The 15000-nt window shown below is 42.0% G+C and overlaps 1 protein-coding gene across 1 annotated transcript in view; it reads right to left on the reverse strand.

Annotated features, from left to right (window-relative positions):
- Positions 1-12048: 12048 nt before the first annotated feature.
- The window catches only part of cyp17a2 (cytochrome P450, family 17, subfamily A, polypeptide 2), a gene marked incomplete at both ends in the record, with an annotated part of 15010 nt that continues 12058 nt past the window's right edge, over positions 12049-15000 (reverse strand). The window contains 3 exon segments of the mRNA XM_080450932.1: positions 12049-12314; positions 13131-13234; positions 14604-14773. Coding sequence (XP_080307058.1) covers positions 12049-12314; positions 13131-13234; positions 14604-14773 — 540 coding nt within the window.

Consider the following 15000-nt stretch of genomic DNA (forward strand, 5'->3'; position numbering starts at 1 on the left):
GTTTCAGCTAAGCTCGTCTCCTCTCGCAGACACCAGGGTTTATTTCCAGTGTAGAGTCACTGTAGTCACTTCCCCAACGCTGTACACTCCAGCCATCAGTTGCTATAGGAACGAACGTGTGATGACAGATTTTACACAAAGATGTTAACATTCAGAGGTTTTTATTTTTAGTCTGTGGAGGAACTTTCAGTGGCACAAAGTGATATTTTTGTTGAACAGTGTTTGACCCGTATATGTACTGAACTGAACAGAGACAAAACCTATCGTCGCTGTCGGGCAAAAACCTTGTATCTCCATATTTCAACTTCTTATGTTTAAAAAAAAAGAAATGAATGCCCTACTTTGTCGTAAAAGAGTGTCGCTCAAAAGGAGCGAAAATAGCCGATCTACAAACTCACAACGCGTCGCATTGCATTGAAAGTGGTTAAGTGTGTCTGGGTTTTTATACATATCGAACCAATGAAAAGTATTAACGAGGGGGCGTGTGACTTAATAACTACGCTGGATGTCCTGAAAAGCGACAGCTCGGGACATACAAGGTTTCCACCCGACAGCCACAACGTGGAATCTACACTTTATCTAATTCAAATTTATTGGTGACAGTTTACATCACAGACCATTAATTTCATATTAATTTCCCAGATATTCACGGTCGAGCAGTTAAAATCATACTGTGTAACGTTAATTTCTGTAGTCTCTTTAGCGACATCTCTGGTAGCTCCATGTCATTACAGCATCTGTCTACGGTATTTTAGAACTGCAATTCCAAGAATTCAGTTCTAAACAAAACGATGGAAGTACTGCTCCAAAACAAATACTACTACTGAAAATGTTACACAGTATGACTTTAACTGCGTTAAAAAAACTAAACTTTGTCCCTTCATCCTCTGAGCCCAAGAGGTCAAAACTTTGAATCCCTATCCAAGTGGATCAGATTCTGATTTCTGGTGTTGAAGATATAATTAATAAAACTTACGTATACATCTTATTGACATAATGTTTACAGAGATGATTCTATGATCACAGATTGGATATCAAAGTGATCCTAATCCTGTTTTTTTGGTTTTAACTAACTGATCCAAATCTGATCTACTAGAATAGGGATGAAGAAATTAATAAATGTTGAAGTCTTGTAAATCAGTAAATCCAGGTTGGAGTTTGTTCCACGGTATGTATGAAGGAAAACACAGTTAGTTTGAGAGTTAGACTGTGTTCACACTGTCAGCCCAAATAGATTGGAATCGGATTGTTTTTCATCAAGTCTGAACAGCATAAAACCACATGGAAACTGAGTTTCGTTAGTCAGATTTGAACCACATTTCTAAACCTAGTTGGTAAGACATGTGATTCAAATCTGACTTCTGATTTTGTGTCTCAGTGTGGACACTCGCACACTGACGCCTGTCTTATTCTTTGTCGTATGTTGTTGTCACGCGACAAAAACAGCTAATCTACAGCTCACGACATGTCACATTGCGACGCGTCGTGAGCCTGTAGATCGGCTATGTTTGACACTCTCTGTATACACAATTCCACTCTGATCGCTTGCAAATAACAGTGTGGACAGTCAGTCCTAAAGTTGAGATTTGAGAAACAAATCAGATTAGCTTGCAGTGTGAACAAGGCCTTAAAGTAAAGTTAAACAGTGTCACACGCAGTTTGTTTGGGACTTAAGTTAAAGGAGTATTTCACCCCAAAATGACCCCCCCCCCATCATTTACTCCATAAAGCCTTGAATTCTCCATGATATATTTGTTTTGTGTTTTTGTCACATTCCTGAATGAAGAATCCAAACATGAAGAGAATATTTGGTGGTGAATTGAATGAAATAGGGGTCCCAAGATTAATCGGAGCAAATCTGTATGAATATATTCTCTTCATTTTTGGATTCTTCAGTGAGGAATGCCACAAAAACTCAATAATTATCCATGAATTAAATGCTTCATGGGTTGAGTAATTTCTAGGGGGGGGGATCATTTTGAGGTAAAAGTGCTCCTTTAAAGTTTAATTAAAAGGTTCTTGTCACAGACAGTTGTTTTAGACATGAGTTAATGACTTGAACCTACGGGGCACAAAAGGTCAAAGGTGAGAGTTCAAGTGGTCGATGTTGTTTGTTGATGTTGTTGTGGTTGACGGTGTGTTTATTTATGCTTTTTGTTTACTTGAACTAAAAATCTATCTCCATGGTTACCATGTGCCATTTCTACTCGATAAACTGTTAGTAACTGAACTGTAGTTGGAACTGTTAATATGACTGACTGGATGGATGGATGGAGGGATGGATGGATGGATGGATGGATGGAGGGATGGATGGATGGAGGGATGGATGGATGGACAGACAGATGGATGGACGGATGGATGAATGAATGGACGGACGGGCGGCCGGACGGATAGCTGGATAGATGGATGCAGTGGTGGGAGAAGTACTCAGATTTGTTCTCAAATAAGAGTAGCAATAGCACAATATAAAACTACTCTGTTACAAGTAAAAGGCCTGTATTCAAAATGTTACTTGATTAAAAAGAAAAAAGTATTGGCATCAAAACATACTTAAAGTAGCCTACTGAAGTAAAAGTACAAACATTTCTCAAAATGTCTCAAACGCAACACATTGTGAGCATGTAGATCAGCTATTTTCGAATACCGGTATCCTAAGTATAAAATAGTACATGAGTAAATGCACTTAGTTATTTTCCACCTGAGGATGGATGGATGAATGGATGGTCATTGATTGATTGATTGATTGGTTGATTGATTGATAGATTAATTGATACAAGTACCTGTTATCAGAGTACTAAGGCAGTCCATATTTGGGACCCTCTCTCTCTCTCTCTCACACACACACACACACACACACACACACACACACACACACACACACACACACACACACACACACACACACACACACACACACACACACACACACACACACACACACACACACACACACACACAATCACCATGGGGTTTTGATCATACTAAGACATTTAAGTTGAGAGAAGAATATTAACACAAATAATGTTTTTTTCCATACAATTCCCTCAAGTGATTATCTTATTAAACTGATTATTAACCAACTATTGATAATGAATGTCCATCTCCTCTGAGGTTCAACTTCTCCAGTGTGTGTGTGTGTGTGTGTGTGTGTGTGTGTGTGTGTGTGTGTGTGTGTGTGTGTGTGTGTGTGTGTGTGTGTGTGTGTGTGTGTGTGTGTGTGTGTGTGTGTGTGTGTGTGTGTGTGTCCTATCTAAAACAGCCTGTTGTAATATGTGTTTCTGAAAATATAATGAATAAAGCTGTCAAAACTACTGGAATGACTCTCCTGTCAGTCAGTCAGTCAGTCAGTCAGTCAGTCAGTCAGTCAGTCAGTCAGTCAGAATTAATCTGTCTCATTTTTTCCGACCAAACGAACACCAGAAAACACTTTTGGAAAAAGGTTTGTCATTCGTCCCCACCCTGGACATCTACAAACAACAATCACAAAGCTTGAGAATAGATGTGTCAAAATACCATCGCAGACTCAAATTAGCTACACATTTTGGAGTTGGAAACAACACGGAAATTCCGCGCTTCCACCTTCCATCATACTGGGAACCAGACGAGGACAAAATACCGGACAACCTAAAACAATTGATCCAGATGGACAGAGCCACAGTACAAAATGTACCAGGACACCTGAGAGAAAAAAATAACATCACAACAGATCAGGTGAGAGCTCTAAGATCATTAGCTAACAACCAGGACATTGTGATTAAGCCTGCAGACAAAGGGAGCCGTATAGTCATTTTGGACAGACAACAATATGTTTTTGAGGGTTTAAGACAGTTGAATAACTCAAATCACTATGTGGAGTTGGAGGCACCCATTTTTAAACAAACAGCAATAGAAGTTGGGGGTGTCATCACCGAATTAAGAAAGAAAAAATTTATAGATCAGAAACAAGAGAAGTACCTACGGGGCGAAAATTCCCCAAGAGCTAGAATTCTCTACCTTTTACCCAAAATCCACAAGGACCCTAGTACATGGACTATTCCTTATGAAATTCCACCTGGTCGCCCAATTGTTTCGGATTGTAACTCAGAAACATATGCCACAGCAGAATTTATTGAATTCTACTTAAACCCACTATCTGTAAAACATCCAAGCTACATTAAGGATACATATGACTTTATTGATAAAATAAAAAACATCACAGTGCCTCAGGGGGCCATTTTGTTTTCAATAGATGTTGACAGTTTGTACACCAATATAAACACAGTGGCGGGGCTGAAGGCAATCAGAGATATCTTTATAAAGTACCCTGACAGTCAAAGACCAGACGCAGAACTATTGAAATTGCTAGAAATAAATTTGACCAAAAACGATTTCACATTTGATGGGAAAACCTTCCTTCAGATCAGTGGAACAGCCATGGGAAAGAAATTTGCACCATCTTATGCCAACATTTATTTGGCTTTGTGGGAAGAAACCGCACTCAAAAAGTGCAGATTCAAACCCACACATTATTTCAGGTTTCTAGATGATATTTTTGGAGTTTTTGAGCACTCCACAGACGAATTTGAGCAGTTCATCCAAATCCTAAACACACATCATGCCTCAATAACAGTGAAATATGTCACTAACAAAGAACATATTGACTTCCTGGATGTGACAGTCTTCAAAGGAAAAGACTTCAATACCACCGGCAAACTGGATTTAAGGGTATTTTTTAAGGAGACTGATACACATGCATTGCTCCACAAAACTTCCTTCCACCCAACCCATTGTTTTGCAGGAATAGTCAAGTCACAGCTCCTACGTTTCAAGAGAATCTGCACACAAGCAGCAGATTTTGAAAAAGCCTACAAGACTCTGTTCACAGCATTAAGGAAACGTGGATATACAAGAACATTTCTCAGGAAAGCATACAACACGTTCCAGGAAGTGAAAATAAGGAATGAGAAACCCACACTAGCTTTAGTAACCACATTTTCTAGCCAAAGTTTACTGGCAAACAGAGCCATCAAAAGAAATTTTGAAAACAGGGGAGGGGACCTCTTACAGAACTTCAACATAATCTCGGCCTACAGGAGAAACAAAAACTTAAAAGACCACTTGGTCCACAGCAAATTGAAACCATGGAACCAGGTAATTAGGACAAAGCCTAACTACTTTAGCCCAAAACAAACTGTTAAAAACAGGACAAACAAAAATATAATTATCCTAAGACAGAACATCACATACAACACCAGAAATTGTGTTTATCTGATTACTTGCCAAGTATGTGGATTACAATATGTAGGAGAGACGAGCAACTCCATAGCAATTAGAATAAGCCAACATAAATATACCATTAATAATGAAAAGGATACCCATTTGTTAATTGTTCAACACTTTATGACACATGGAATTGAGGCTATAAAGGTATGTGGCTTGGAATACAATGACCACTGGACAATTGGACAGAGAAGATTCCATGAAAAAGAATGGATCACAAGACTTAGCACAAAATATCCAGGTGGTTTAAACTTTTAAACTGCCCAACAGAACTGAAACCCTTCACAAATTCTCACTAAACTAAACAATGGAGTTGATCACCTACATCAAACCACATAGTTGAGTGGGAGATCTCATTGTTGAGTTAGTGAGAATATTAATGAAGACACATTGATACCAAGAGCCATCAGCAATTGGGCCATCAACAGGGAGCTCATTGTCTTCCAAAATGGAGGTGTGAACAGCAGAACTGTAGATATGCTAACTGGATTCCAAGCTTGTAACCTTTTAGCACCTATCCCTTAGTTATAAAATATAATGTAAACACATCTTTAACTGGAATTAAGAAAGAGTGGAAATAATTTTAAATCCGAGGGTCTGCGGTTACCATGACTCAGAGAATTGACGCCTCTGCCCTGCACAGTCAAACAGAAATCACAAACCTTTAAAACAGAAATAGTCTATGTAAGTTTAATTACACAGTCAGTGGGGCAAACGCAGTCCCCACCAATATTATTTACGATTCTGTGCTTATCGGTACATAACTCGGACGGCGCTGAGTCGACTAGCAGACCATCGGCCGGTCGCCGCGGGCACTCGCGCCTTGAGGCGCTCGGGCGCGACTCCTCGGCCTCAAGGTCTGCTGAGTCGGCGTGCCTCTGTCATGGTCAAACTTTATTTTAAATGGAACTCACAAAGCCTTAATAACATAAATAGTTTATGTAAGTTTAATTAATTGCAAAACATGACACCTCTTATTCAAAACAGATGGCGAATGCACCTTCTCTTTATAGGGCCTACACAGATAGTACCACAAACTACCTGTGAGGCCTCTTTGAATTGAATCTCATAGTCAGCAGTCAGTCAAGCTAGTACCTCTGATTTTGTGAGGGGAGTCATCTAAAGCAAACTTTAGTTATGCACATTTGCAAGCATGGAGGTATATTCATGCTTGCAAAATGTTTATAACATTTCCTAAAAACCTAACCATGTTTATACATATATATAAACAAAGATTCAACACAAAGAATAGACCATACATATGGAACAGAGAAACATGCCTGAACATGAACAGGCCTAAAACAGGCACATGAGTCATCAAAGGGCCCCAGCAGGATGGGCCATCAACAACACCAACCAATGAGGACAGTGGCCACAGAGAAGCCACTCCCACAACAGAAACACATAAATACAGGAAAGAAGACACAGGGATTCATTCTCACCCGGAGAATCGCATCTGATGAAGTACAATAAACAGTACGAAAACGTTTATGCATTTGAGAATGAACCGACGGACCCATGGACAAGGACAGGCCTGGCGGGAAAGAGCCAGACCAGATGGAGAAACCAGGAACAACCACAATCCCAGGAGGGATATGGAACCAAACCAGGTAAGCCAGGTAGGTAGGCACAGACAAACCTACATACACACACCACATGGAGAGAGAAACAATGATTTTCACAAATCAATTAGAGGGATAAACAACTTGATTGTTGCACTACACCATTCACAGAATGTAAACATAGACAAATACCCAGAGAGTATTGCTAGAAAAGAACAAGAACTGATGGATTTTATAAAACCAGCAAAACCAACAGAGAGAACCTTACTGCTACTACAAGGAAGTGCAAAGAATTGGTCTTACACCACTTTGTTAATATTAATAGAACACTTTAACACATTGATTGAAAACACAAAAAAGGACCTATCCCAGTGCTTAACACGGGAATACGACAGGGCCTTCTCCATTGCCACTAAATGGGCAAGAAAAAATCTAGGAAGGCGCCTAACAGAGAAGACACTGGGCTTAGCCCGTACAGCAGTAACAGAATTATATAGCACAAAAGCACACACCACAACACACCCCACACCACAGGTCCCCCGTCCTCCCCCATCCCCGTCCTCCCCTCCTTCCTTTCCCTCTACAGGCAACCCAGGCACGGTAGAAACAAGAGAAGACCCAACTGGAGGAATGGGGACCGTAGCAGCAACAACACAGGGCCCAGTAGAACTAACACAGGAAGAGTTCCCAGACCTGCCTACAACAAGCAGCAGAACACCCGAGGAGCCATGGGCAGAGATTGGACCGAATGGAAACCAAAGGAAACAGAAGGTCACTAACAGAACAGAACAGAACCCAAGAAACACACCCAAACCACAGAGGGATAATCCCACCAGGGGGCAAACTACACCACCCAGAGACACACCCCAGAGGACAACCCAGGAGAGGAGGAACAGTGAAGGGAACCAGACAATACCAGAGGGACCTACCGAAGACACTAATACACAGAGGGAGGCCCCAGCACGAGAAGAAACCAACGAGACAGAACCAAGAAAACCACGCCACTGGAGAGGCTTAAATAAGGAAAACAAACACAAATGGAGATTAGTACCAAACCGAGACATCATCATAATTGGAGACTCCAACCTGTCTCGGATCCCGACAATCACAGATGACAGAGTCCAGATAGAATCCTACTCTGGAATGAACCTGGAATGGGCCGAAACAGTCCTGAGCAAGGCTGAGAAAAATGAGACGGCCACACACCTCATCATCTCGGTGGGAATTAACAACAAGAACCAAAGAACTAGAAAAACAAGCCACACAGCCTTGAAGAAACTCCGCACAACAGCCAAAAAACAATTCCCCTGCGCAGACAGACGCATAGCACTAATCAACTACTCAGAAAGCCTAGGAACTGACCCGAAGAATATTCTGATAAGCCTAAATGAAGAAATAAAGAAAGAGCCCCACCTCCCAAAATTGCCCGCAACCCACTTCAAAACAGGATCAGCCAAACTGATGCTACAGCACTGGCTCAACTCTTTAAACTAATACGGCCCGACAGCTCAAACCGGCAGGGCCTTATGGAGTCGGATATAATTAATCTGTCTCATTTTTTCCGACCAAACGAACACCAGAAAACACTTTTGGAAAAAGGTTTGTCATTCGTCCCCACCCTGGACATCTACAAACAACAATCACAAAGCTTGAGAATAGATGTGTCAAAATACCATCGCAGACTCAAATTAGCTACACATTTTGGAGTTGGAAACAACACGGAAATTCCGCGCTTCCACCTTCCATCATACTGGGAACCAGACGAGGACAAAATACCGGACAACCTAAAACAATTGATCCAGATGGACAGAGCCACAGTACAAAATGTACCAGGACACCTGAGAGAAAAAAATAACATCACAACAGATCAGGTGAGAGCTCTAAGATCATTAGCTAACAACCAGGACATTGTGATTAAGCCTGCAGACAAAGGGAGCCGTATAGTCATTTTGGACAGACAACAATATGTTTTTGAGGGTTTAAGACAGTTGAATAACTCAAATCACTATGTGGAGTTGGAGGCACCCATTTTTAAACAAACAGCAATAGAAGTTGGGGGTGTCATCACCGAATTAAGAAAGAAAAAATTTATAGATCAGAAACAAGAGAAGTACCTACGGGGCGAAAATTCCCCAAGAGCTAGAATTCTCTACCTTTTACCCAAAATCCACAAGGACCCTAGTACATGGACTATTCCTTATGAAATTCCACCTGGTCGCCCAATTGTTTCGGATTGTAACTCAGAAACATATGCCACAGCAGAATTTATTGAATTCTACTTAAACCCACTATCTGTAAAACATCCAAGCTACATTAAGGATACATATGACTTTATTGATAAAATAAAAAACATCACAGTGCCTCAGGGGGCCATTTTGTTTTCAATAGATGTTGACAGTTTGTACACCAATATAAACACAGTGGCGGGGCTGAAGGCAATCAGAGATATCTTTATAAAGTACCCTGACAGTCAAAGACCAGACGCAGAACTATTGAAATTGCTAGAAATAAATTTGACCAAAAACGATTTCACATTTGATGGGAAAACCTTCCTTCAGATCAGTGGAACAGCCATGGGAAAGAAATTTGCACCATCTTATGCCAACATTTATTTGGCTTTGTGGGAAGAAACCGCACTCAAAAAGTGCAGATTCAAACCCACACATTATTTCAGGTTTCTAGATGATATTTTTGGAGTTTTTGAGCACTCCACAGAGGAATTTGAGCAGTTCATCCAAATCCTAAACACACATCATGCCTCAATAACAGTGAAATATGTCACTAACAAAGAACATATTGACTTCCTGGATGTGACAGTCTTCAAAGGAAAAGACTTCAATACCACCGGCAAACTGGATTTAAGGGTATTTTTTAAGGAGACTGATACACATGCATTGCTCCACAAAACTTCCTTCCACCCAACCCATTGTTTTGCAGGAATAGTCAAGTCACAGCTCCTACGTTTCAAGAGAATCTGCACACAAGCAGCAGATTTTGAAAAAGCCTACAAGACTCTGTTCACAGCATTAAGGAAACGTGGATATACAAGAACATTTCTCAGGAAAGCATACAACACGTTCCAGGAAGTGAAAATAAGGAATGAGAAACCCACACTAGCTTTAGTAACCACATTTTCTAGCCAAAGTTTACTGGCAAACAGAGCCATCAAAAGAAATTTTGAAAACAGGGGAGGGGACCTCTTACAGAACTTCAACATAATCTCGGCCTACAGGAGAAACAAAAACTTAAAAGACCACTTGGTCCACAGCAAATTGAAACCATGGAACCAGGTAATTAGGACAAAGCCTAACTACTTTAGCCCAAAACAAACTGTTAAAAACAGGACAAACAAAAATATAATTATCCTAAGACAGAACATCACATACAACACCAGAAATTGTGTTTATCTGATTACTTGCCAAGTATGTGGATTACAATATGTAGGAGAGACGAGCAACTCCATAGCAATTAGAATAAGCCAACATAAATATACCATTAATAATGAAAAGGATACCCATTTGTTAATTGTTCAACACTTTATGACACATGGAATTGAGGCTATAAAGGTATGTGGCTTGGAATACAATGACCACTGGACAATTGGACAGAGAAGATTCCATGAAAAAGAATGGATCACAAGACTTAGCACAAAATATCCAGGTGGTTTAAACTTTTAAACTGCCCAACAGAACTGAAACCCTTCACAAATTCTCACTAAACTAAACAATGGAGTTGATCACCTACATCAAACCACATAGTTGAGTGGGAGATCTCATTGTTGAGTTAGTGAGAATATTAATGAAGACACATTGATACCAAGAGCCATCAGCAATTGGGCCATCAACAGGGAGCTCATTGTCTTCCAAAATGGAGGTGTGAACAGCAGAACTGTAGATATGCTAACTGGATTCCAAGCTTGTAACCTTTTAGCACCTATCCCTTAGTTATAAAATATAATGTAAACACATCTTTAACTGGAATTAAGAAAGAGTGGAAATAATTTTAAATCCGAGGGTCTGCGGTTACCATGACTCAGAGAATTGACGCCTCTGCCCTGCACAGTCAAACAGAAATCACAAACCTTTAAAACAGAAATAGTCTATGTAAGTTTAATTACACAGTCAGTGGGGCAAACGCAGTCCCCACCAATATTATTTACGATTCTGTGCTTATCGGTACATAACTCGGACGGCGCTGAGTCGACTAGCAGACCATCGGCCGGTCGCCGCGGGCACTCGCGCCTTGAGGCGCTCGGGCGCGACTCCTCGGCCTCAAGGTCTGCTGAGTCGGCGCGCCTCTGTCATGGTCAAACTTTATTTTAAATGGAACTCACAAAGCCTTAATAACATAAATAGTTTATGTAAGTTTAATTAATTGCAAAACATGACACCTCTTATTCAAAACAGATGGCGAATGCACCTTCTCTTTATAGGGCCTACACAGATAGTACCACAAACTACCTGTGAGGCCTCTTTGAATTGAATCTCATAGTCAGCAGTCAGTCAGTCATCAGTCAGTCAGTGTCATCAACAGCTCTACATCATGTCCTGTGGCGCCCCCCAGAGCATCAGGAGTGTTATTGAATTATATAATTGAATGAATTCATTAAAACTCACAATTCTTATCTGAGTAGAAAATAATAAAATAGTTCTTATCTAAGTAGAAAACAGGCAGTCGTATTGTTTTCCAAGAAATTCAATTTCACACAAGAAATTAAAAGTTGAAAACAGTATAATCCGCTGTTATAATCTAACTCAACTAAGTATTGAGGGTTTAAGGTAAAATGTTTGAAAATACACATTCAGATTAATCCAATTTATTACATTTTTATAAAAACAAAACATAGATTTACACAATGCTGATGATTGTGCTGTCACAAAAGTCTATGAAGCTATCTATGAAATCTATGAATAAAGTTTAATCTGCAACACAATGTTATACAATATGTAGTGGGGGTCCCTACTTTATCTCTCTGTCAAGTTAACCAAAAAAAACACTCTATAGCAGGGGTCTACAATGTTGTTCATTGGCCTGAACAACATTGTAGAGAGTGTTTGGTCAGTAACATCTCTCCATCTCTTTAGAAAACAGAAAATACATTTTCATGTGGGTCACCAGTTTCAGCCAATCAGTATCTTTTTGTGTCATCACTTCCAATTTCACTTTGTATCCTGTACGAGTTCTCTCTCCTGACCCTCTCACATACAGCACTCTAAACTCCGCCCCCTCATTCTCTGGGCCCCTCCCACCCCTCCCTAGGGGAAACCACCACCTTATAAGGAAGTGGCTGCAGCACCACCCCCAGACGACCCTGCAGGTCAGGGGGCGGAGCTCCCTGTGGCAGCCGGAAGCTCATTCGCTGCAGCATGGAGGACAGGAAGAGGAAGAGCTCCATCCTGGCCAGTGATTCGCCGACGCAGACGCGAGGCCCCGCTCCAAAGGGCAGGAAACAGGAAGGGGTGAAGCGCCGCCCCTGGTCGTCAAGGAAACGCTCTGTAGGGGGATGGGGAAAGGTTAAGGTGTGTGTGTGTGTGTGTGTGTGTGTGTGTGTGTGTGTGTGTGTGTGTGTGTGTGTTTGTGTGTGTGTGTGTGTGTGTGTGTGTGTGTTTGTGTAAGTGTGTGTAAGTGTGTGTGTGTATGTGCACGTGCGCGCGCATACGCTCGTTATCGGCTTAAATTAATACCCAAATTATTTTGTCCTTCTCTAAAATTATTTGTGCTTGTAACTTACACTGTAGTTTGTTTGTCCTACTTTGCAGTGCAAACAAATAGTTGAAATGCCTAGCCTGATTATCAGACTGAAGCTACGTGGAGCTTCAGTCTGAAATTGGCTGCACTGTAGTCGATTACTTGGGGGAGGGGATTAGCATTTCCCTAAACCAATCACAAGAGATCCAAGGATCCGCCTACATGTGACGTCGCAGGCTAGTGTCGCACAGCTTGAGAACGCCCCGTGGCGCTGATTGGCTTGTTGTTAGACCCACCCCCACCTCCGACTCTGATTTGACAGGTATTTCTTATACCGTGAAAAGCCATAGGCTCACATTATGACACCAGACCAAGAGGAGCCCCACTCAGAGAGTGGGCGGGGTCTATGGTCTGGAACCAGGCTATGAAATGCCTTGAATCTCATTGGCTCTCAACCGGAAGATGTGTGTGTGTGTGTGTGTGTGTGTGTGTGTGTGTGTGTGTGTGTGTGTGTGTGTGTGTGTGTGTGTGTGTGTGTGTGTGTGTGTGTGTGTGTGTGTGTGTGTGTGTGTGTGCGTGTGCGTGCGTGCGTGTGTGTGTGCGTGCGTGTGTGTGTGTTACCAGGTTTAAAGAGGTCAGGTTTGTCCCAGAGCTGCGGGTCATGGTGGATGGACCACATGTTGACCAACACCCGGGTACCACAAGGGATAGAGTGACCTCCAATACTGATAGAGAGAGAGAGAGAGAGAGAGAGAGAGAGAGAGAGAGAGAGAGAGAGAGAGAGAGAGAGAGAGAGAGAGAGAGAGAGAGGGGTTTCTAAGCTAGTTTCTTTACATAATATTTTTGATGGAAACATTGCTATGTGACATTTTACACATTTCTCTATTATTTTTTCATCGACATTTCTTCTTCTTAGTTCACACTTGCTTTGGCAATGTAAATATATCTTTTCAAAGCCAATAAAGCTACTTTGAACTGAATAGAATAGAACTGAATGAGAGAGAGAGAGAGAGAGAGAGAGAGAGAGAGAGAGAGAGAGAGAGAGAGAGAGAGAGAGAGAGAGAGAGAGAGAGAGAGAGAGAGTGACCATATTGACCAAAATGAATGGGTAAGACTAATATCCAGTAGATGGAAAACTCTCTCTATCTCTCCCTATCTCTATCTATCTCTTGGCTTGAGAGACTACTGCTATATCAACCACTCCACGGCCCACGCCACTCTACCTCCCAGTGAAGCCTAATTTATGCTCCACCGCGTGATGGTGTCGCGCGCCGCAGAGAATGGCAGCAAATAGTAGACCTAGAAGCGTAACGGCGACCAGTCACACCCTCTGTTCACAGAACCTGTTGATAGGTATCAAACCTGTCAGGGTGATTAGGATACGTCTGGACCTGTTCCATCACGTTTCTGTTATTCTCAGAATGAGAGAGACTCTGTTTAGGTACAAATCAATTTGCTCTCTCACATCCCCCCCCTCTCTCTCTCTCTCTTTCCGTTTCTCTCTCTCTGTCTGTGTCTCTCCGTCTCTGTCATTTTCTGTCTCTCCCTGTCTCCCTGTCTCCCTGTCTCCCTGTCTGTCTGTCTGTCTGTCTGTCTGTCTGTCTGTCTGTCTGTCTCTCTCTCTCTGTGTTTCTATTTCTCTGTCTCTCTGTGTCTGTCTCTCTCCCTCTCTCTCCCTCTCTCAGAACAGATCCTAGGTACCAGCTGTAGAAGAAGCTGGCTCTTGTGGAGGTGGTAGCTATGGCAACAGTGGTGACTAATGCTTGTGATTGCAATGACACTGATTGTTAATTATGGAAGCTGTGGCAACAGGCGCACAAGGAGGATTCTGGGTTTTGTAGTTTGTTTTCATTTTCTCCATAACACAACGTGGAGGATTGTGGGAGGTGTAGTCTGTTTTCATTGGCTTCATAACTCAACATGACAAACAATGAATACTTGAGCAGGACATGCACATTAACTCAATTATAAATGATTCATCACCTGTGTGTGTGTGTGTGTGCAGTGTGTGTGTGCGTGTGTGCGTGTGTGTGCGTGTGCGCGTGCGTGCGTGCGTGCATGCGTGCGTGCGTGCGTGTGTGTGCGTGCGTGTACCTGCTGTCCGCCAGGGCAGTGTGGGGTATGAGCACAGGGCTGACAGGTCGTATTCTCATGCCTTCGTTCAGAACACACTCCAGGTAGGGCAGACGTGCGCGGTCCGACACGTGCACGCTCCTGCCCCCACACACACACTCATCCAGCTCCTTCTGCACGCGCTCCTGCACCTGCACCAGGAACACATAACCATATATGACATTATTACTATTCATCAAGGTAAGTAAAACTGCGATCCTTTGATTGACTGAATATAAAAAAATACAGCTCTTTCAAGAGGCAAACCCGGGGAGATGGATACTCAGTGGTGGAAGAAGTACGTAAGCACCATAAGCAGCACCATAGATGACAGGGAAGCGCCATAGGAAGCACCACAGAAGACAGGGAAACACCATAA

The sequence above is a fragment of the Gymnoscopelus braueri genome (genome assembly GCF_963280865.1).
Source record: "Gymnoscopelus braueri genome assembly, chromosome: 15".
NCBI classification, from domain to species: domain Eukaryota; kingdom Metazoa; phylum Chordata; class Actinopteri; order Myctophiformes; family Myctophidae; genus Gymnoscopelus; species Gymnoscopelus braueri.